Source organism: Phycodurus eques, chromosome 1 (genome assembly GCF_024500275.1).
Source record: "Phycodurus eques isolate BA_2022a chromosome 1, UOR_Pequ_1.1, whole genome shotgun sequence".
Taxonomy (NCBI): domain Eukaryota; kingdom Metazoa; phylum Chordata; class Actinopteri; order Syngnathiformes; family Syngnathidae; genus Phycodurus; species Phycodurus eques.
The window spans coordinates 7276578-7302083 of NC_084525.1; the positions used below are offsets into that span (position 1 = coordinate 7276578).

General features: G+C 40.8%; 1 protein-coding gene across 1 annotated transcript; it reads left to right on the forward strand.

Moving 5' to 3' along the window:
* The first annotated feature begins 765 nt into the window (after positions 1-765).
* On the forward strand, positions 766-25352 carry LOC133401787 (neurofascin-like). The gene is given in 28 exon segments (XM_061675177.1): positions 766-788; positions 1383-1495; positions 1589-1694; positions 1795-1985; positions 3334-3456; positions 3812-4030; positions 4372-4483; positions 6218-6405; positions 6482-6613; positions 6696-6839; positions 8043-8154; positions 8245-8408; positions 9144-9291; positions 9389-9440; positions 9442-9514; positions 9607-9708; positions 20694-20891; positions 21052-21122; positions 21204-21426; positions 21560-21675; positions 22760-22970; positions 23049-23171; positions 23238-23411; positions 23505-23636; positions 23710-23779; positions 24249-24260; positions 24355-24390; positions 24560-25352. Coding segments are annotated over 27 exon segments (3540 nt in total). The 5' UTR covers positions 766-788; positions 1383-1419; the 3' UTR covers positions 24792-25352.
* The last annotated feature ends 154 nt before the right edge of the window (positions 25353-25506 follow it).

Consider the following 25506-nt stretch of genomic DNA (forward strand, 5'->3'; position numbering starts at 1 on the left):
GCACTTGATATCTCCCATGTAGTGAGGCTATGCGTGCAGCTATATGCAAAATAAAATGTTTAGATTCTTTTACTTCTACCAATACAAGGTTTTATGTCTCAGATGAATGAGGAAAAAGGAGATAATAGTCGAGGTATTTTCAAGTAATGGGCTTGTTGCCAGGGAGTCATGGGACTTGAGGATTGTCACATGCAAATTGCAAACAAACATTGCTTTCATACTGGGCTCCGCAGTTATTCGGAGAACAATAAAGCCCACATTTAGATGTCATCAAAAGCAGCAGGAATGCAAGTTGGCCCTATTATTGTGGGTTATTATCTGCTTTCTTGTGCATTTCTGAAAGTCACACTTACTATAGTTATACTATAATTATAAACCATATTAGTTCTAACATACATAATCACAAAAGCCCCAAGATTGTCCTCATTAAATTATTTAAAATGTCCTGTGCTTCCTGTTCTCTTTGGACTATTCAATTGGTGTATGGTTTTCATGCATTGTAGTTTACAAACAAACCTCATGACTGTATTTGAGGCGAATATTGTTGTGATTGTGAGAGAAGAACAACGAAGTGCAGAGACTGAGGTGTAGGTGGTTGTATGGCCCTCATTCATTATTCATGAGCTGGGTAAGCGCTGTGTAAGTGGCAGTGACGGACACAACCTCTATTACTGAGGTGCGATACTGCTGATATTTTGTGGATTATACGTTACCCCACACAAAGAAGAGTCCTTTGTGGAATGTTTAATTATGACGAGTTGGATTCGGAGGAGAGTCACATGAGAAAGGTAGGTACAAATACAGTATCTATTATGTCTCGTAGTATTTACCTAAACAGACTTTTCTTACGGGATAGTCAATGAATGCTACCCATTTGTCCCATCAATTTGATCTAAAATCATTATTTTACAGATGAATTTGAATTAGGATTTACATTGTTAAAAAATACAGAAAGTTAGTCAGAGCTAATTGAATATGTCACGAGTACCAGATGAGAACACTGTGGACTGTTGTACTGATAAGTGAAATGATGACACCTGAGACATGTCTTATCTTTACTGAATTATCATACTGATTAACAAGTGCTCTCCTGCATTATCAATTGTATTATATCCAGTCTCATAGTGTTGATAATATTGTCTTTTCATTCACACTTCAACGTATTGAAGTATCTTCAATCAATACACAAACCCATTTTTGTCCCAATAGTGTCCTGATCTCTAAAAAAAAAAAAGACATTATTAGTATATTATGCACACTTTTATCCAGCATGTCAAACGGACACATTTCATAACATTTTTCACCAATTTCTATACAGCATGTAAACAATTAAGTCATGAATGTTCTTAAACAGCAATCGTTACTTATGTGTTTCAATTAAGAGTTTGTGACAAGCGGAGGACCCAATGCACAGTAAAGATGGGCACCCTGGTAAATCCAGCACTGTTGATGCTTTTATGGCAAAGTGTTTGGCCTTTGGACGTCCCTCTGGAAAGTGAGTCAATAACCTCCTTTTCTGCTTGGACTTTGTGATATGTATTCTAATCTTCTGGTTTCATGCCCACGCTCATTCTTTTCCTGCCTGCAGTCCGACAACCCCCAGCCATCATAAAGCAGTCAATGAAGGAGCATATTGTTGACCCCAAAGACACCATGGTCATTGAGTGTGAGGCCAAAGGAAACCCTCATCCTATGTAAGCAGCAGATGCAGCCCATTGTAGCATTTGGATTCAAACCCTTGCAACAAAGCTGTTTTCTTCCACCTCTTGTTTCATACTTTGCTCAATCACAAAGTTTCTCATGGAGGCGCAACGGGAAGTATTTGAACGTGGCACGTGACCCGCAGGCAACTATGCGCAGGCGCTCGGGGACGCTGGACATCTATGCCCGGAACAATCCAGAACAGTATGAGGCAGAATATCAGTGCATTGCCTCCAATGAGTATGGCTCCGCATACTCTCATAAGATCAGACTGCAACTGTACAGTAGGTTGAAAAAGACGCTCTTGTTTTTATCTATTTTATTTATTTAACACGTTCAAGTTCTGATGAGAAACACGATGCAGTTAGTCATCCAAATCAATTTTGTACTGCAAGGTAGAACAGAGGCTATTTTAGAAAGTACAGACAGAGAGAGACAGACAGACAGTCTTTGCACAGCAAGAACATTACGCCTTTCTCTGCATGACATGCGCACACTCATTGCTGATGCTTAATGCGGGGGAGGGGGCGACTCCTGCATTATCGGACAACTTTTTAGCCACGCCCCAAAAAATCAGGGAAAGTGAAATGGTGAAAACCAGTTTAACGCTATATCTCCACAATTGAGTACGACAGAGTTCTCAGTCTTTGCACGTTTTCAGCAATTATCGTCAAATTTATAATCTATATAGGAACAAATCTATGAATTTACTTCACTGAGTATTTAAGTTAAAGGTACAATTTGCAAGATTTTAAACTAGTAGCAATATTTGAACGTTGCCTCATTTCAGTCCCCGCCCCAACCACTGCCATCTCGCTCCCTGCACAAAGAAATGGCCCCAGCTCACTTGGACAACAAAATAGAACTGGAATTTGGGCTGGAGCAAGGGGCCGCAGCGTCCCGCTAGCCTGTGGCCGCCTCAGATTTTGCAACATTACATGAAATGTTACTGGTTTGATTCTTTTTTAAAAAATGTATAGTCAGTTATATTTCAAATTGACTCATTCCAAAAAATAAGAGAGGTGATCAATTTACCTGACGAATCGGTTAGAACGTTGATGTGACGTACGCACTGTTTTTCCAAACTCACTTATGCAGCCGTCCGCATAATAGGACACATACCACCGTTCTACAGTATGTTTACCCCTGATTTGTAGTAGAGAGCTATCCAATTCGTTTTTTTTTTACTTTTGTTGTCAACCAGAGTTAAATAATCCAGCCAAAAAACTACAATAGTCTCCTTTTGCTTGAGGCTGCTGTTTTCCCCTGTGAGACTCATGAGCATGAGGCATGCGTGTGCAAAGGATTGACGGACTATTCGATTACATCTCCATTTATCTACTCGCTAATTGGCTATTTTTGTCCAGGCGTGCTCAATAATAATCAAGATTAAATTAGAGGCATTAACAGGGGCCAGAAAAAAAATCATTTTATTAATATTATACGGTCAGTTCATACAGACAGTTTAAACATAGGTTATATGACTAAAGTTTATTTATTTACTTTTTTAAAAGGAAATTGTCCCTTTAAGTGGGATAGATGGATATTTTGCATTTTGCATTGTGCACACTGGATGTTTAGTTACAGTGTAGAACTGAATGGAAAGTGACAGATTTTTTTGTGCTTGCGCAGGGGCTCCTGTGTGGCCGAGAGAGATTGTGGAACCAGTGGTGATTAGCGCTGGCTCACCTCTGGTCCTGTCCTGTGACCCGCCAGCAGGGCCACCTAAACCTGAAACCTACTGGATGTCCAGCTGTAAGTGTAGACCTTGAGGCTCTGAAAGTGGGTAGTATGTAACCTACACCCCTCCAACTCTATCCACCATACCGAAAGGATTAACGCTTCCATATTTACCTATATTTGTGCTGTTATAAATTTATTTGATTTTGAATACAGTAATAACAATGGACAGCTGTTGTATATGAGACTAAAAGAAGAACATACAACCACCATTTCATTTAACTAACTACAGTAACTGAAGTCTGAACGTTTTTAAACTGGAGTATGGTGGTACCTTGTCTTACAAGTTCATTCTATCCGTGACTGAGCATCTTGTGAGCGAGAAAAGTAATTGTACAGTGGACTGGAATTTCCATATATTACATTTCAGGCTCCTATGCCAGACCCTTTAACTGGCCGATTCAAACAGCGTTCCCCACCATGCACGCCGTGCGGCAGGACCGTCGGGTATCCTTGGGGGTTAATGGGGACCTGTATTTCTCCAACGTCCTATTCAACGACTCTGCCTCAGACTTCTGCTGTAGCGCCCGCTTCCCCTACAAGAATGCTATCCAGCAAAAGATGCCGGTAGTCGTCAAGGTTCTCACAAGTAAGTAGGAATATGTACCCACGTTTCCACCTGTTCCGCCATTTGTTATTTTACCCCAATTAAGACCGGCAAGTCATAGGTGACTAAGTTATTGCTCTTTACTCCATTTTTTAAATACAATCTACTGTCTGGTCCAATAATATTACCACTGACTTTGGTGGTCCAAGATCACCATGACTTTGGTGGTCCAAGATCACCATGACAATAACACACACCATGACAATAACAGACACTTCAAAAACTACGTACTTTGTGATTCTGCTAGATTCCTGAATAGACATGAGTCAAACCGACATGGGTTTGTGTGAGGCAGTTTTTGATCCAGTTTGTTGCCTTTTCAGCTCAGGCCGTGGTGGAGGCTGCCCCCACCTGGTTGTCTCCCACAGGCTCGTCCAGTTCTGTTCTGGTCCTGCTGGGGGAGGAACTACTGCTGGAGTGTATTGCTGCAGGAGTGTGAGTGTGTTTCAGGGTTGTCAGATACAGTATGAGTCTAAACCTTTCATGCGTGAATTATGACAACCTTCACAAGAAAGCGTTTGCTTCTCTTTACTCATAAATAAATGTTAGCATTAAAATTACTGAAATGGAAGACCTGGACAAGAAGAACAACAATCCTAAAGCAGAAGCAGCTTACACAGTGATTCTTTGAAATTTCTTTTTATACCTGTGTGAGGATGTTAGTTAGCCCCACTAATTATCATCACGAAATATAGACTGTGCTCTATGCGACGACCATTGCTTTTTCTTTATCCCATGCAGATGGGATTTTCTTTGTCTGACTTTGTCATTCTCCCATTTAATCAAAAATAAACTATGCCTACTCAATTGTTAACGTTTTTATTATTAACTCATTCAATGAGTCGGCCGTTTTCAAATCTGTTCCCCATATTGCCAGCCATTTTAGAGCATTTTGATTCATCTTTCAAGAATTCACAGAATGTTATGTCCTGGAAAAATATAGAGTAAGCACCAAATCTACGAAAAGAAAGAGTAGACTCCCTTCTTTCACCAAAATTTAATTTGTTTCCAGCTTTTTCCATTCTTTAGTAATCAACTATTGAACCAAAACACGAGTTTCTGACCAAAATGTGGAAAAACCAAGGTTTTTTTTGTGGAAAAGAAACATCATACAGAACAGTGCCTTTGACACTAATATTTTTTTTTGCTTTGGTGACACCTCAAACCATATAACAACAAAAATAAGACTGAGAAAGGGTTCATCGTTTATTTCTAGATATACAATTAAGAAACGTGCCGTGAGCGACGATGACTCTTTGCATGGCCCGAGTTGACCGTCAGTGACTTTTATACATGCCGTTCATAATTCACTCTATGAATTGCATCATCTTTTCTCACGATCGCGGCACACACATTCTACTACCTAGTGCAACACATACTCCGCTTATACCATACATATACATATTTTGTTGGAGTGTGAGCTGGCTAAACTCGTCCGACTTCCAACATGTTGGCGTTTCTCTCCCTCATAATCAATATGACAAGCCAAGATTCACCACCTAATCTTTAGCTTCCACTCGAAAGCTTTGTCACACTCAAATCCAAAGCGATAAAATGCCGCCATCTACAGGAATCTGTTAGTCATTACAGTGTCTTACAAACCCGAATTTCACAGACAAGCTGGGCGAGACCCTCTTCCACGCCTACCCATTGAAAACAACGTACTTGACGAGTATGTGTATTTGTCGGTGGCAGTAAACATTGGATTCCAGCTGACGAATATAAACGGAACAGCATGTCAGGGCAGTTACAGTTTAATGTGTTAAGAACACATATAATTCAAGCCGTGATTGTCTGCGTTTTCCATTTTTTTTAAATCAAGGAGTTTGTGGTATCTCCATTATCCTGGACAAAATGCATTTGAATTTTAACTGGTGAGCTATGTATTTAACAAAATGAAATCTTTATGTGAACACTTAAATACTGTAGCTAATGTGGTATACAATATATTAACACGTTCCAAAACTATTAAATGCATTGCAAAAATGTTGAACCTCATTACACTGGACAGCAATTCAAAAGCTATTTTCTCCATTAGTTTTGATGTCAAAATTGTACATTATTCACCAGTATCCACTATGCATGAAAAGGCTAAGATAAACGATTTACTTGAATGGAAAATACATAGTAATATGAGTGTCATATTAATTATTGTTTATCATCAACAAGGCCAACTCCTCATATTACCTGGACAAAGGATGGTGAAGACTTGGCAGTGACCCCACGCATGAAAATTAAACGCTTCAACAAGATGATTCAAATACCAAAGGCAACATTTGAGGATGCAGGCGATTATGTCTGCACCGCGACCAACAAGATCAGCTACATCCAGCACAGGTTAACCGTCACAGTCAAAGGTGAGAGGTGCATGTTAACAAACAGGCCTTTTTTTAGGGCAATTATTCCAGAGACTGACAAGACTTCAATTAACAGCGGCTCCGTTCTGGTTAGAAAAGCCTGAAAATTTAGTTTTGGCTCCTGAGGAAAGCGGACGCTTGGTGTGTAGCTCAGATGGCGCTCCTCGTCCCACAATCAGCTGGTTCATCAACGGAGAACCCATTGAGAGTATGTTTTCAAGAAGTGTGCAATTCAACAAGCTTTACAAGTCAATCTAAACAATCTCTTTTGGTTCTCGTGTTTCTACAAGCTTCCACACCACAACCCAACAGACAGGTGTCAGGAGATACGCTGACCCTCAGCAGTGTGACAGCCATCAACACGGCTGTCTACCAGTGCAATGCCTCAAACCCGTACGGCTACTTGTTGGCCAATGCTTTTGTCAACGTATTGCGTGAGTAATCACCCTGTGATTTGTCTGCAAACCCTGAATGAAATGCAAACTGCTCAGGATATCTGACCTTAGCTACCTCAAAACATCTTAGTTTAGATATCCTTTAAAATCTACACGTTTTTAAATTTTTAAAATTTGTTTTAATATAGTTCATGAATGTGGGAGAAGGACTAAAATTGTGGCTCAAGGGGTACTTTAGCTCATATAAAAAATACGGCCATCTTAAACCTCATTCAATACCACTAAGAACGACTTCTATGTCCATCCATCCACTTTCAGGCTCTTTAAGGGCGCAACTGCAGCGGGACGCAAAAACTGCCGTATCTTGATTTTAGTTAGTGATAAATATTTTCTTTGCATATTTTTGGATTTATCTCACCCAACATTATAAAAAATAGACACAAAAGGAATGAAGACGCTGGTTTATTTTTCTCATGAGGAGGGTGCATGGGAGATTGTTCAGGTTACAGCCTCTCAACACGCTCTAAACAATCTCCCCCGTCGCTCCTACATTTATTTGAAAATAGGAGGGTTTTACAAGACATAATGTTCTAAGCACTAAGACACAACACAAAACATGGGACCAGACCAACACCTGTCACGTCCCCGACCACATCCGATCATGTCCTTGGTCAAGGCGCCCTTCCATCGGATGATGCTGAGTCATCTTCTTGAAGGCGAGACATCTTTCTTTCTAAAAATTGTCCATAATACTAATGCAAGCTAAGCAAATAAATGATAACTTCTAAAATATATTGAACAACAAAACAAAAAAAATAAAATAAATAAAAATAAAATATATTTAACTACAAAAGCGCTATATAAAACCATTTTATGATTAGTAGTAGTAGGCATAGTAGTGTGCCGCATCCACAGGGATGTGGTTGTCGTAATCCCCCCACTTTTTCAACACCCACACCTAATAGCGTTGTGGGTTATTACGAAAGAGAGAGAAAAAACAGTCCATCGTGTTGCTTGTGTGACCTTTAAGGGGCAGGAGTGAGGCAGACTGTCAGAAATCCTCTTAAATCTCCTCGTATCCTGATTCCTGAGCAAACATCTTGTGCATCGTCTATTACTGTTGTGCCAGGAATTAGGGCACTGAGGAAAATTCTGTGTGGCCTCGAGTGCAGAAATAGTAAAGTGTGATAAAATTCATGAATAATACATCCAAATGAATTATGAATTTCTGGTGTTTAATAGATGCAACACCTCGCATTCTTGGGGTGAGGAATGAACTCATCAAGGTGGTGGAGGGACGTCGTACCTTCTTAGACTGCCGCTACTTTGGCTCTCCGGTGCCTGACCTGCGATGGTGAGAGGATGCAGTTTCCCACTTTGACTGTTGTTAAAAAGTGTATCGCTGTGATGTGTCTACTACATGACCACGGGTCCACTCACACAGGTCCAAATACGGACAGGGGAATCTGGAGGGAAATCGTTTTAAGACGCACAGCAACGGCACCCTGGAGATTATGCGCACACAGATTGAGGACCAGGGAATTTATGTGTGTGTGGTCAGCAACATCGCAGGTCGAGATGAGAGTCAAGTTCGTATTGAGGTCAAAGGTAAGCAAAGCAACCACTGGACAATAATTACATTCTGTTTATTATTATTACAGTTGCAGTTTACAGTGGTGGTACCCCATTGAAAACTACAAACGCAATAATAAACTTGCAGTAATATTTCTGTATGATTGTTAACAAACACTAGGAAACACCAGGAGATGTCTTTTTTGGTTTTTGTTTTGCTTTATGCTTGCACAAGGAGGAGATCCCGTACAGAGCAGACTCACAAAACGCATATCAGGTCTTCTGACCGACAAACGTAGTTGACATCTGCCAACTGGTTTGGCGTGCAGATACTGCAGTGAACTCAGGCATATCCGTCGTGTGACTGCATGTACCGAACTGTGACATCCGTACCGTAACATTTCGGGACGAAAACAAATACTGTTACACCCCTACAAGCCACCTAGTGAGCCTTTTGTTGGAACAGAGAGTGGACAACAAATAATGTTGTCCAAATAATGGACAACAAGCCACATGCTGTTTTGCCAAGTCAGACAAAGATATTAGATATCTGATTACGTAAATAAGCTGCTGTGGAAACATTTCCATTACATAAGCATAATATTAACACTTCTCTGTCACTTAAATGTGAGCAATATTACCTTTGTACATGCGGAATATTGTGCAAGTGGTCATAACGATGTGGCTGCTCGGCGCATGGACAGTATGATGATTTATCAAAACAGCACAACTGTGTTTTGGATGAGATGCTTTTCATTTTCTTGTACCCAGAACCTACCTTGATTATGAAAAGACCACAGGATATGAAAGTAATCCGGGGAAGTGATGTGCGTTTGGAATGTGGCGTGAAAGCAGACGCCACTACTCCCGTCACAACCACCTGGATGAAAGACAAAAAAACTGTCACGTTTGGATGGAGGTGTGTGTTTTTTCAACTTAAAAAGATGTTGAATGATATCACAAGGCCCTCAAAGGTCTCTTGCTCTCTTTTTTCTTTTTATATATAAACATCTCAGAATATCCCTGGATGAATCAAATTTGGTCATCACCAACGTAAACGGACGTGATGGCTGGCGTCTACATGTGTGTCATAAACAGTGAACTGGACCAAAAGACAGCATCGGCGCGCCTAATGGTGATGGGTATGACATATACCGAAAACAGGCTTGTCTTCAACAATACAGCATGTCAGGTTCTTTATGCCGGTATTACGCATCTACGTGTTTGTCCATAGACTATCCTGATCCTCCAACTAAACTTGAGCTGTCAGATCCGTATGAACGTACCGTAAGACTCAGTTGGGTCCCTGGTGACAGCAACTTCAGCCCCATTACAGGTAGGAGCTGTGCCTCTAAATACATTAAAGTGCAATTGAGGTGTCCATTTTTTCAGTACTTTTCATGCAATAGCTTTTTAGTGCATAGGGGACAGCCCATTTCAATTTGACACTTATCGTCCAGGTGTGGATCCTGGATGTGCTTCCACTTTCTTAGCTTTTCCATTAAAATTATTTATTATATATACAAACTGATTTTGTATTGCTCTGCAACTGCATTGCTGTGCAACTGCATTTTTCCACTGTCACCAGCAGCACAATGGCCATTCAATTAGAGGTGCAACAATTCATGGATTAATTGACAACTAGCCAATTATCAAATTCATCAACAACTATTTTTTATAATCTATTAATTGTTTAGAGCCATTGTTTAATTTAAAATTGTCCATATCCTCTGATTTCAGCCTCTCAACAGTAAAAATTCTCCGATATCTGTAGTCCTTCATGAAAGTAGACTGATTGTGTTTAATCATTTGCAATCATCTGTTTTTACGTTCGTACTTTGGAAAAAAATAATCAAATTTTTTTCCTATTTTCTGACATTACAGACCAAACCAGTAAGTAATTGTTATTTGCATTCGTAGTATGAGTAACCTGTAATTGACATGTAGTTGAACCTGAAGCAGCCTCAGAAGTGTATATCAAACTAGTTGCACTTATCAGTACCCAAGACGTAGCTCTCAGTTTAAAAAAAGTTGGTATGTCACTCCCTCTTGAGTGATATTGCTTCATTTGGTTTCGTATAATCATTAATGTTGGATTTATCTTGCCCAACATTATAAAAAATAGACACAAAAGGAATGAAGACGCTGGTTTCTTTTTCTCATGAGGAGGGCGCATGGGAGATTGTTCAGATTACAGCCTCTCAACACGCTCTAAACAATCTCTCCCGTCGCTCCTGCATTTATTTGAAAATAGGGAGGTTTCTAAGTTTACAAGACATAACGTACTAAGCTACAAGACACAACACACTAAGGGTAGGGTTTCAAGGTGAAAACATGGCACCAACACCTGCCACGTCCCGGCCACGTCCTTCTCTCAGATGATTCCTGTTGAGTCATCTTCTTGAAGGCGAGACATCTTTCTTTCTAAAAATTGTCCATAATACTAATGCAAGCTAAGCAAATAAATGATAACTTCTACAATATATCCAACAATTCCCTCCTGTTTATCATGTATTTGCACAAATTCTCATATCATCTTACAGTCACTTCATTTCGATTTTTAACTGTAGAATCATTTTTATGAAACAAATACATTTACACTCAGAGTAAATTTGTCATACATGAATGTTGTAGTTTAAACATCGTAATCATCTGGATCAGGAAACAAATCAGTTAAAGCAAAATCATCATCATCATCATTATCTTTATCATCAAACAGTAATGGATACATCAGCTCCATACGGTTCTCCATGGGGGTTATGGCTGTGGTGATTAATTTACTGATTAAAGCCCGAATGCATGGGATACAACAACATCCACAAAATGTCAGAATGGCTGCAAAAACAGCAATTGATATCAATATTGGTGAAATTAGGGTTTTATATTTACCAAAAACGTCCATCCAGCTGTCCCACAAGGAGTGTTGATTGAGGGTCCGTAGACCATCGATGGCTCTGGTCAAGCTGCCATCTGAAGCAGTATTGTTTGTTCTCCAAACATACCGCAAACACCTCCCTCTCTTGCGAGGAGCGTGTCGACAGCTATGCGGTTTTGGAACGTCCTTGAAGAGGTAGCTTTGAGCTGCTCATGCACAGCTTCCAACCCACTCTGAGTCCAATTTCCTAATCTCTGTACATTGAAGTGGATATAGTTTATCCCATCAACATTTTTATTAATCGTACACCACCAGCATATGAAGTCCTCCTGCCACTTGGTCAGCTAATTTGTATTGATTAGGAACCCCACGAGGAACACCTATGGCGTTGATGTATATTTTATGTTGGATAATTTTGCCTCTGCCAGGATAAATCTATTTTTTGTCTATGTTCTAGATTGGACAAAAACATTGGTGCCCTTTCCATTAAATCTTGAACAGGCATAGGGTATACTGACACATGCAATATCAAAGTGATAATAGTGCACAATCCAGATTTATCTTTAGGTAATCTATCAAACAGTCTATCATCTCCGGACCACCACCAGCTGCTGCTCCGTGATACTGGCATACATTTTGGTCCGACTTTTAAGGTTACTTTACACTGTGTGTCGTTAAGTGGTCCTGTTTTTTTTTCCTTTACTAATCATGTTTATACAAGTGAAATTATTCGGTGCTACTAAAATAGAAAACATTGGTTTGTGTTTATCTGCTTCTGTTACGGGATATGTAGGATTCCATGATTCACACCTCTCAGTTGGTACAGTAGCATTCAATAATGGAATAATACAATCTTGTGATAATTGTGCCGGAACTATGCGCAACAAAGGCCTGGGACCCATGCAAACCACACAATCTTTTCTCGCTACATTTGCTGCTTGTTCCACCAATAGTAACCAATTGTTATTTTGTCCTGAAACTCCTGTGACTACAAGGAACCAATCATCAGTAGTTATGTTGTTAACAATTAAAATGTGTCCACCTTTCTCTGAAGTTTTCAATGGCATTTCTGGTTTAACACGGTTCCCATAACACAATGCTACTTGGAAGTGGGGATCTTTTCCGCCAGAATATGCCCACAAACTCATCATCAAACACACTGGGTGACTTGATTTGTATTTCAATATTAAACTATGGGCCGTTTTGCTTATGTTAAACTTCTTTCTATATTCTTTTGCTATTTTTTGTGACCAACTGGACCAATCATAACCTGTTTCACCAATCCCCAATTCTGCCCATTCTCTTGAGCATCATTGGTGAGAGCCGCATATGGAATTATGATTAAAGTATCTTGATTTTGGGGGGCACAAAATATTAAACTGTTTTGCCGCATTTGGAGGTCATGCCCACAGTTCTGATCATCAACTGTACTCCTTTTGATACGAGTTAATGATTCCAAATTTTTTATTATTGGGTTGGTCATATTGGTCCAGTTGGTAGGTGATTTCCTATCTAAAAAATGCATTGTATCATTTAGGGTGGGACGTCCCATGTACCACAAAACAAAATCAACACTATAGTAACCAAAGTTGCTATGTAACAACTCATCGAATCTCGTAACCAACGTGGGTGTGCCATTCTGCTGAGTTCTCACTAAACGGGTTGGTGTCTTTTTTCTTCACTGACCAGCAAGCGTTTTCAGAATCTACACATCTGCTCCCGCTCCGTTATCAGACTTTTGCTCACCTTCCCTATTTGAGTACTCAGCTGAAATGACTCTTTTACAGTGTGTTAAATGAACCCACGTGTTTCTTTCTGCTATTTTTTATTGTCCCATTCATTCTTTCCACTCGACCTACACTCTGAGGGTGGTAAGCACAATGGTTTTTCAAATTGATGTGGAACATGGTTCCTATTTTATTGATGATTTGATTTACAAAATGAGTCCCATTATCGCTGTAAATGGTTTCAGGTATGCCATATTTTGGAATGATGTCTTTACATAGTGCTTTTGCCACCGTCAGAGCATCAGGTGATTTTGTTGAGAATAATTCGATCCATTTAGAAAATGCATCTATGATAACCAAACAATACTTTTTTCCTTCACTTTGGTTTAATTCAATATTCCTCTCCTGGGCCTCAAATTGCCTTGTGGATTATACCTAGCACAAATCATACATGCTCTACTTCTTCTTTTCCTTTCGGCTTGTCCCGTTAGGGGTCGCCACAGCGCGTCATCCTTTTCCATGTAAGCCTATCTCCTGCATCCTCCTCTCGAACACCAACTGCCATCATGTCTTCCCTCACGACATCCATCAACTTTCTCTTTGGTCTTCCTCGAGCTCTCTTGCCTGGCAGCTCCATCCTCATCATCCTTCTTCCAATATACTCACTATTTCTCCTCTGGACGTGTCCAAACCATTGAAGTCTGCGCTCTCTAACTTTGTCTCCAAAACATCGAACCTTGGCTGTCCCTCTGATGAGCTCATTTCTAATTTTATCCAACCTGGTCACTCCAAGAGCGAACCTCAACATCTTCATTTCCGCCACCTCCAGCTCTGCTTCCTGTTTTCTCTTCAGTGCCACTGTCTCTAATCCGTACATCATGGCTGGCCTCACTACTGTTTTATAAACTTTGCCCTTCATCCTAGCAGAGACTCTTCTGTCACATAACACACCTGACACCTTCCTCCACCCGTTCCAACCTGCTTTGACCCGTTTCTTCACTTCCTGACCACACTCACCATTGCTCTGGACGGTTGACCCCAAGTATTTAAAGTCCTCCACCCTTGCTATCGCTTCTCCCTGTAGCCTCATTCTTCCCCCACCAGCCCTCTCATTCATGCACATATATTCTGTTTTACTTCGGCTAATCTTCATTCCTCTTCTTTCCAGTGCATGCCTCCATCTCTCTAACTGTTCCTCCAGCTGCTCCCTGCTTTCACTGCAGATCACAATGTCATCTGCAAACATCATGGTCCACGGGGATTCCAGTCTAACCTCATCTGTCAGCCTATCCATCACCACTGCAAAAAGGAAGGGGCTCAGGGCTGATCCCTGATGCAGTCCCACGTCCACCTTAAATTCTTCTGTCACACCTACAGCACACCTCACCGCTGTTCTGCTGCCCTCGTACATGTCCTGTATTATTCTAACATACTTCTCTGCCACTCCAGACTTCCGCATGCAGTACCACAGTTCTTCTCTGGGTACTCTGTCATAGGCTTTCTCTAGATCTACAAAGACACAATGTAGCTCCTTCTGACCTTCTCTGTACTTTTCCATCAACATCCTCAAGGCAAATAATGCATCTGTGTGGTACTCTTTCTAGGCATGAAACCATACTGTTGCTCGCAAATACTCACTTCTGTCCTGAGTCTATCCTCCACTACTCTTTCCCATAACTTCATTGTGTGGCTCATCAACTTTATTCCTCTATAGTTGCCACAGCTCTGCACATCACCTTTGTTCTTAAAAATGGGCACCAGTACACTTTTCCTCCATTCCTCAGGCATCTTCTCACGCACTAGAATTCTATTGAACAAGCTGGTCAAAAACTTCACAGCCACCTCTCCTAGATGCTTCCATACCTCCACAGGAATGTCATCAGGACCAACTGCCTTTCCATTTTTCATCCTCTTTAATGCCTTTCTAACTTCCCCCTTACTAATCATTGCCACTTCCTGGTCCACCACACTTACCTCTTCTACTCTCCCTTCTCTATCATTTTCCTCATTCATCAACTCCTCGAAGTATTCTTTCCATCTAGCAAGCACACTGCTGGCACCAGTCAACATATTTCCATCTCTATCCTTAATCACCCTAACCTGCTGCACATCCTTCCCATCTCTGTCCCTCTGTCTGGCCAGCCTGTATAGATCCTTTTCTCCTTCTTTAGTGTCCAACCTGCCATACATGTCATCATATGCCTCTTGTTTTGCCTTTGCCACCTCTACCTTTGCCCTGTGTCGCATCTCAATGTATTCCTTTCGCCTCTCCTCGGTCCTCTCAGTGTCCCACTTCTTCTTAGCTAACCTCTTTCCTTGTATGATTTCCTGTACTGTGAGGTTCCACCACCAAGTCTCCTTCTCTCCTTTCCTGCCAGAAGATACACCAAGTACTCTCCTGCCTGCTTCTCTGATCACCTTGGCTGCAGTGGTCCAGTCTTCTGGAAGCTCCTGCCGTCCACCGAGAGCCTGTATCACCTCTTCCCGAAAAGCTGCACAACACTCGTCCTGTCTCAGCTTCCACCACATGGTTCTCTTCTCTGCCTTTGTCTTCCTAATTTTCCTCCCCACCACCAGAGTCATCTTACACACCACCATCCTATGCTGTCTAGCCACACTCTCCCCTACCACTACCTTACAGTTGGTAACCTCTTTCAGATTACATCGTCTGCACAAGATGTAATCCACCTGTGTGCTTCTACCTCCGCTCTTATAGGTCACCCTATGTTCGTGCCTCTTCTGGAAAAAAGTGTTCACTACAGCCATTTGCATCCTTGTTGCAAAGTCTACCACCATCTGTCCCTCCAAGTTCCTTTCCTGGATGCCGTATTTACCCATCACTTCTTCATCACCCCTATTACCTTCACCAACATGTCCATTACAATCTGCACCAATTACGACTCTCTCTCTGACTGGGATGCTAAGAACTACATCATCTAGCTCCTTCCAGAATTTCTCTTTCACCTCTAGGTCACATCCTACCTGTGGGGCATAGCCACTAATCACATTACACATAACACCCTCAATTACAAATTTCAGCCTCATCACTCGATCTGATACTCTTTTCACCTCCAAGACATTCTTAGCCAACTCTTCTTTTAAAATAACCCCGACTCCATTTCTCTTCCCATCGACACCATGGTAAAATAATTTAAACCCTGCCCCTAAACTTCTAGCCTTACTGCCTTTCCACCTGGTCTCCTGGACACACAATATATCAACCTTTCTCCTCATCATCATGTCAACCAACTCCCGAGATTTTCCTGTCATAGTCCCAACATTCAAAGTCCCCACATTCAGTTCTAGGCTCTGTGTTTTCCTCTTCTCTTTCTGCCGAAGAACCCGCTTTCCACCTCCTCTTCTTCTTTGACTTCGACCCACAGTAGCTGAATTTCCAACGGCGCCCCGCAGGTTGACGGCGCCGGTGGCGGACGTTGTTAACCCGGGCCACGACCGATCCGGTATGGAATTCTTTGGATGAACGCTCATATTTGTTTGGCAAGGTTTTAAGCCGGATGCCCTTCCTGACGCAACCCTCTGCATTTATCCGGGCTTGGGACCGGCCTACAGTTTGCACTGACTTGTGCCACCCATAGGGCTGCATTATACATGCTCTACAAATTATTATTATTATTATTATTATTTTAATAGGAATTAAAACCATAAGTTGTATAATATTGATTTATCTGTCTTACCATCCCTCCTGTTGAGACATGTGACACAGCATGGCTCAATATAGCAGCCCATTTGAATAGTTCTTTTTTTTTTGTTCTTGTTGTTGTTGTGGAACCCTCATACTGGCTATGAGTATAGATTGTACCATCTTTATTTATTTTTAGTTTGCATGCCTCGGTTAATGCTACTAATTCAGCAGTTTGTTCGGCCAATTCCTGACAATCATGCTGCGTGCCTTCATCAGGTAAGGGTGTTAGCGTGGCTGGATTTAAGGTTGTGCATCGCTCAACAGTCAAATGTGGTTGTGACAGCAAGATGGCCATGCAAGACAAATATCTTGCAGGTGATAAAAACGCCATATTGGTTTGCAATAGGAGAGCAGACACTGTATGTGGGACCTTAAGAGTTAATGGATGAAATAACACAATCGTGGAACTGCTCTCTACTGCCATTGAAGCTGCCACAACTGCTCCGACACAATGCAGTAATGCACACGTCACGTTGTCCAATTTAGTCAAAAAATAAGCCCATAGTCTTAGCATATCACCGTATTGTTGTGTAAGTACGGAGGTCATGTCATAGCTTTTACAATCTATAATTTGAATGAATGTTTTATCATTAAATTTGGAAGGCCGAGCGCAGCACTGGACACCAAATGTTGTTTAATGTCACAGAAGGTATTTTCCGCCTCTGTATTCCATAGAACAGGTGATGTCATTTTAAGGTTTGCTTCATACATCAATTTTGACAATGGTGCAATAATTTCTGCATCGTTTTGAATCCATGCTCTCCCTTAATTTGTCAGACCTAAAAATGACATCATATGTTTCTTTGTTTGTGGTTTAGGGTTTTTTAAAACTGTAGCTTTTTTGTCTTCTAATATAGTCCTTCCTCCTACACTTAGATTATGTACCAGATATTTGACTTGTTTTTTACACCATTGCAATTTATTTTTGTTAACTTTATGTCCCTCCTCTGCTAGATGACACAGTAAGGCTAATGAATCTTTGCATGTCGCTCCCTCCTGGGGGAGTGAATTTAGACATGCTTGTTATTATTACTTGTGAATAAATGGTTGGACTTTCACAGTAACCTTGTGGTAATCTAGTAAATATATATTTTCTCCCTCAAATTTAAATGCAAACCAAATTTGACTGTTCTTTTCTATTGGTATAGAAAAGAAGGCATTGCTTATGTCAATATTTCTTCATCAATTTCAGTGAGGATCATTTGGTCCAATCATACAGGATGCATGTGTCTCCCTTCATCAGCCTGCGTTGTCCAAAACATCGCATTCCTGATTAGACCAGTTGACGCACTGTATTCCAGTTTGTTTTCTATTTGTCGCCAATCATTTGTCTCCTATCCTTGTTTCAGTAATGTTCCCACATGTTTCCATTGTGACCCATAATCTTTGCACAATGAAATATGTGGGACACTTGTATTTTTATACAGTTCCTTTAATTTGTCCGGTAAAATAATTCCTGTCGCGACTTTTGCTTCATTGTCTGAGTACAGATAATCGACAATAATTTTATCAGGTGTCGCATGTCGTAACTTGTTTTCATCTACTGGGTCTGGGTTTGGGCGTGTTTTTGTACCACAGTGTTATATGCAGCTCATTATTGTTTTTTTGTTTGTTTTGTTTTTATCTTCTATTTGTGTGATAAGCTGCAAGGCTGCAGACAACAGGGCCTCTCCCATGTTTAACAGTGGTTTGTCTGGGATATCGATTGTATAATAGAATGTACTCTCTCTGTTTTCTAGTGTCATATAGAGGTTGTCTCTTTTTAATTCATGTTTTCGTTTCACTACAATATTTCCATTTGATGATGGAATGAGTATAAATCCTAGTTGGAATAAGCCATCTCTTCCCAACAAATTCACAGGGCACTCCGGGACTTGGAAAATTGGTATTTTACAAGTTCTCCCCTGAGGGAGAACTCTCTCTAATCCACACAGGCTCATGTTCAAGTTCCATGGCAAAAGTAATTTGCCTATTTGTAAATTTAACTATTGCCTTATGTCCCGATAGTTTGGAACCTGGGATCTTTTCCCTACATGCTTTTGTATCGCAAGGAAATTTCATTTCTTTCCCATTTATTGACAAGGTTATTTCAGGTTTTTTTCTTTTTTTTTGTTTTGTTTCCAAACACAGAATGTCCTGTAAATTGAAATCCACTTCCTCATTCTCTGTAATAATTAAACAAGAGGATTTGTTGAGTTGGGAATCAGGTTGGCTTAGTCATGTGGTTGTTTGTCCGTATTCTGTTATTTTTCTTAGGGCAGTTACGTGCGATGTGGCATTTATCTCCACAGCACCAACAGATGGTATTATCATAACATTTTCGACCATATCTTACTCTCCCACGGCCTCTAAAATGATCTCCCTCTTTGCCTCGACAGTATTTCTTTTTCTCATCTCCTTTTTCTCTTTTAGACGCCATGTTTAGCCAAAAAGTAAGTCGTCAAATCCATCTTTTTCCATTTGTGATATATTATTTTTGTGTCGACCCTCTATTTCATTTCGAAGTTGAACTAATTTTTGCGAATTTAGCTGGCCAGCGAAACCGTATTTGGTTATCCGTGTTTTTAAATGTTTTATTTTGGAAGGGTTTTGAAGTTGTACACATTTCCAATCTTTACACGTCAGGCTTTCTGTTGGATTCGTTTTATTGTTATTGTTTCCCATTTTTGTGAATTTGGAAGTCAGTTTATTCGCACCTAGAGTGACCTAATACTGACTTTATTCAAAAAATGACTGGGTGACAATGAATGTCTGAGTTCTGGTAAACCTCAACCTTCTACCCCAAATGGGGCGGAGGATTCTTGCCTCTGCTTCCAAACTCAGTTGTCACTTACAATCCAGTCTCATACATCCATACTTTTACACAAACACACACGATATTAGTAACGTTTTAACAAACACACGAAAACATGGAAACACGGAAACACAAAGGCACGGAATTTTAAGCACGTCTAGGACTCCGCCGTCCTTTATTTTTTTTAATTTTTATTTTATTTAACACGGAATTTTAGCACGTATAGGACTCCGCCGTCCATGCGGAATTTGTCGGACTCCGCCGTCCATCAGTTACTTGCCAGTGACTAGTATTACACAAGGTTTATTTCGCCGCAGACTTCTTTGTCGCGCGATACATTCATTCTTTAAAAAAAAAATTAAAAAATTTAACTCACCAGTCGTCTTCAATCCTGTGGATTGTCGTCAACCTTCAGATCCCAGTTGAGGAGTACGAAGACCAGTCCCGGAAAGGGTCTCAATTGCCGTGGCCACGGTCTCTTAACTGGGTGTCGGCTCCACAACTGGAATCCTCGGGTGTGTTGACATCCGGCTCGAAGGACCAATTTAATGTTGGATTTATCTTGCCCAACATTATAAAAAATAGACACAAAAGGAATGAAGACGCTGGTTTCTTTTTCTCATGAGGAGGGCGCATGGGAGATTGTTCAGATTACAGCCTCTCAACACGCTCTAAACAATCTCTCCCGTCGCTCCTGCATTTATTTGAAAATAGGGAGGTTTCTAAGTTTACAAGACATAACGTACTAAGCTACAAGACACAACACACTAAGTCATCGAGAAACTATATATTTTGGAATAAAAGTTACTGCTTAATACATTTTATCCGATTATTCATGGAATCATTGATAGAATAATAGGTTCTAAAGATATTCGATAGTGGAAGCCCTACATTCAATTGATGCAAAGTGTGACAATACATTTTTATGTTTTTAGTACAATATTACAGTGCTGTTTTTCTCATTAAAATAACAAATTACAACCTTTTTGGCATATACAGCAAATACAGCACTGAGTGTGCCGTGTTGTACCACTTGAAAACATTCTTACGCCATCTGTAACCTCGAAATGTGGTACCATCCTAAACCGAGGACCGGCTATAATTTTTTACCACGTTCGTAACCCACCCAAAATGGGTCCCAACCCACCAGTTCAGAATCACTGAATATGAAAGAAACGTAATGGAAAACCTGCACTTTTGCTTTTATTTGTCTGTTCTTCAGAATACTTAGTGCAATACGATGATGATGACTGGTTACCTGGAAAGTGGAAGAACTTGTCAACATACCCTGGAAGCCTAAATTCTGTCATTCTGCACCTTTCACCTTTCACATACTATGAGTTCCGCGTCATTGCCATGAATGAAATTGGTTCAAGTCGCCCAAGTCGTCCATCGATGCGCTTCCAGACCAGCGGTGCACGTGGGTTTCATACTCCCGCTTGGGAGATTTTTTTTTATCTCCCCCCCACTCCCCTCACCATTTACAATTACTACTAATTTTTAAAAATAAGTTTCAGTTCAATCTACATGTTTGAATCTCAAGAAATGTCAAGCTAGCCATGCTAATAATTGCTCCACAGCTCCAGATGTCATCCCAAAGAATGTAAAAGGAGTTGGAACGTGGAGAAACAACATGGAGATCAGCTGGGAGGTAAAACACACTTGAACGAGAAGTACTGTACCATGGACCCCCATAAACCTAAAGTACCACTGCTGTGGTCTTTTCTTTCAGCCTCTGACTTACAGAGAGTGGAACGGGCCACACCTCAAGTATCTGGTCTGGTGGCGAAGGAGAGAATCCAGAGAGGAGTGGAAGAATGCCACCACCAAATGGCTGAAATATTATATTTACGATGCAGATACATTTACTCCTTATGAGCTCAAGGTCCAGGCTGTGAATGACTTTGGTCTTGGTCCAGAGTCTCCCGTTGTCATTGGTTACTCCGGAGAAGACCGTAAGTTCCACGATTCATCTCAGTCATCATTTGAATGTGGATTTTCAACACATTGAGGGAACAAGCCGCCATTTTCTCCTTTCCCTCTTCAATGATTGCTACCAAACACAATCGACTTTCTGTCTTCCCATAGGTCCCGTTAGTGCACCCCAAAACCTGCGACTGTCAGACATTCAGAGCACACAGGTGACAGTGCACTGGGACCCAGTGGTGCAAAGCTCCATCATGGGACAACTGAAAGAATACAAGGTGTGTTGACTAGGAGACAAATCGCTTCTATCAAGATCTATAAGCCACAATGTCAAAGTAAGACATTCAGTAGATGTGACGTTATGTTCGTGATCACTGCACAGTAAAAGTTATTCTAAGGTGAGTGGATAACCTCTGTCTACAGATATGAAGAGCGGACAGATTTTATAGGTTTTGTTAGACTCTGTTTTATGACAAGGAATAGCGATGACCTGTTTTTTAAATCAATTTAAAGACCCCATAAAATGTGTTCCTAAATACATTATACTGTACATTTGAAGATAATTGCTGAAAACATGCAATGACAAGAGCGTTCAAGCTATTTTCAGTTTTCCAGATTTTTTTGGACGCATTATATAAAAACTGAGTGCCTTCGTTAGCATCAGCGGTTATCTGGCACACTACACAACGTCCAGACAGCTAGCTAGCTATGCCTACGCCCAGGAAATGCATCTTCCCTTCAGATAGTCCGCTGCCGTGGCCGTTTCTGAGCTCCTCGTTGTCGGCTGTGAGTGTGCGCACGACGTGCAAAAAAAGACGGAAGAGCGGGGGTAATTTATTTTTAAAAGTCAGACTTCACAGACAGCATGTGGACATGGGCTTTGCACTTTTTTGTCATTCAAATTTGGCAGGGTTATCAACAACACTTCTCTGTGGTATGTCAAACTCACAAGAAATATGTATTTTCACTTTACAGGGACTTTAAATGTTTCTGCTAACAAAAAAGTATTTGTTGCAAGTTAGCCAAATATTGAAATATATGAATATTTATTTCATTTTGCCATCACTTTATGTTGTTAACAAAGTGGGCGAATAGTCATTTCAAATCCTATTTGTCCTGTACATGTGGTGTTTTGACATGAATGCTGACTGTAACTTGAAACTTATTTTATTTATTTTTTTTAATTAGCATTTTTCATCTACTCATCATGGATTTTTCATCTCTTGTGTGTATGGTAACATCATTGTAACAAAAAAAATTCATTATGGTAACAAAAAAATGAATTAAATTATCACATTCCTGAGCTGCATTCTCCAAATTAACCATGCAGTGGTTGCTGCTTGGTTCTCGTTGGCCTTGCAGGTCTACTACTGGAGGGACAGCAGCCAGCTGAGGTGGCTGAGAGTCAACAGAGCGATGAGGTCCCAAGTGTTTGCAGACACTGGTCCCGAGCCATCGGGGGTTCTCACAGAGCTCATCCCTTACAGCAACTATAAGATGTACATTGTGGTGGCCAACAGTCGATATGAAGGGCCGCCCAGCAACAATGTACACTTTTCTACACCCGAGGGAGGTAGGAAATGTATAAAGGAACAAGTTGGAGTTTCACTGAAGCACTGAAAATCATCTCCTGCTGTGTTTTCGTCTCTAGTCCCATCTGCTCCCACATCCTTCAGGATCCAGCAGCGACACCTTGACAGTATTTATGTGGACTGGGACCTGCCAGCCGAACCCAACGGAATTATCATCGGATATTCCCTCAAGTACCAGACAGGTGATTATTCATTTAGATTGGTAGTTATTCTGCATTCACCCATTGAGATTTCCTCCCGCTGCGCAGTGAATGCCACCAAGGGAGAGGAGCAGAGAGTGGAGGAGTTCCTTGCGAATGTCACAAGTTTCTCACTGCGCCGATACGACCGCTACACTCGATACCGATTCTCTGTGGCCGCTCGAACTCGATTAGATTTGGGGGAATGGCATACGGAGGAGTCGCCGCACTACACAACTGAGAGTAACTCTATGCACATTTGTTGGCTTGTGTGCTTGTGTGTAAAGTTGTTGAGCAGGGCTATGTTGGGATGACATGTGCTTCGTCCATCCGCAGTCTACGCCCAGGATCAGGTGGACATCTCCACTCAGGGCTGGTTCATTGGGATCATGTGCGCTGTCGCCCTCATCGTGCTCATGCTCCTTATAGTGTGTTTCATTAAGAGAAGCCGAGGGGGGAAATACCCAGGTGCATTCAAACTTCCACAGATTGTCCAATTGTCGCATGGTAAATCGTAACTGTCTTGTTTTTTAAATTGCAGTACGGGAAAAGAAAGACATTTCATTAGAACATATGGATGACATAGATCAAGAGGGTTCCTTTGACTATCGGTAAGAATAAGAGTAACCATAGCCACTCCTCTCTGAAAAATGTGGGGAAATATTATTGTATAATAATGTCTTTATCAAAGACTTTTTTCATGTCAAATCATCTTCTGTCATATTACGTATGATAAAAATGTGATTGACACCCCAACGTAACACCATTCTGTCTGCAGTGCACCCATCACAATGTTTTGTACATCTCTTTCGTTCTAGTGTTAATTAGTTCCCTTTCCTCTGTAACTATGTGGAAATAAGCTGCATGCCGGGCCAATTCAAGGAACCATTTGAAGTTCCCTTGTAAACAAACTGATAAGTCAAATTGCACAATGGTGGAAAGCAGCATCTGTCTTAAAGAATAATTCTGCACAGACACAGATCAAACAAAAGTCAATATTTCCTCTATTAATGTGTTTTTCTTGCTTTGCCTTTATGTTCATCCTCCCCTCAACCCTTTTCTTGGCCTCTAAACAACAAGTTCTCTTGAAAGGTATGACCATAATATGAGTTTTTATGCAAGAAGTGGCTTAAACTGGGCGTTCAATGAATGATCAACTGAACAAATGTTCTTTTCTGTACTATAGGATAACACACGTCACAACTTTGCCCTACCCGCGGTGGTATGTACAATTTATGTACACTGCAACATGATTTCATGAGCATTTAATAATAGGAACTCATACTGAACTCTACTTATTCCACAAAAATTTTATCATTTCCACTTTGCCAGAAATTGTACTGAATTCTTATGAGAACAGTTTCTAACTTTGAACACTTTCTTACCTGCAGGGAGGAGGAAAGGGGGCTTCAGAGAGGTCCACCTTCTAAGGAAGCTGTGATAAGAAGGTCAGAGAGCGACGACAGTCTGGTGGACTACGGAGATGGCGGGGACATACCGTTCAACGAGGACGGTTCGTTCATCGGCCAGTACACAGCGCAAAGGAGAGACGTGAGGGACTTGGACTTTGGCGGGAGTCTGGAGCTTCATTCTCCAATGAATGCCATCTACTCCCTGGCTTGAAACTCTTTCTGAAAGGGAACCTGCATGTGGACTGCCAGGACCAGCAGGAGTATGAGATGGCCTCAAAGCAGCTTTGATGGTGGGATAGCAGGGAAAACACTCAATTTCCTGTTTGTCACATCAAAATATCATGTGCATAATCATGAGTAGACATGCAATTACATATACATTTGCATGTCAAGTGAAAACCTGCAATGGAAAGTGATTCACTTTATCATGTTGATTTTTAAAAAATGCAAGATAAAAACATTCCATCATACGTTGGTTTCTTTTCGGTCAGCATCAATAGTGAACTCTTCTTAAACCTTTCAATGTCATAAACCATAATTTAGCACCTGCTCATCTCAAGATATTCCCAATGACTAATGATTAATTCCTGTCATCCAGTTTGCCGCCAGGCCTGATAGGAAGCAAGGTGGTGTCATAAATGTAACTTATTGTAACCTTTCACTCACACGAGAGAAATGACTAATGTTGATTGTTGGAAGCTTTTTTCCACATTGTGCCCGCTGTATATTGCACTCAATACTGTATTGTAAATAAAGTGTAAAATGTTACTTTCTGGAATGGTGATGATGTTCTGTTTTACCACTCCCTTTCCGAAGTTAAAGTCCCTGTAGAGTGAGCAGAAACATGTCTTGTAAATTTGACAGACCACAGAGAGTTGTTAACAACTTTGCCAAAATTGAATAATTAAAAAAAAACACCAAGTACA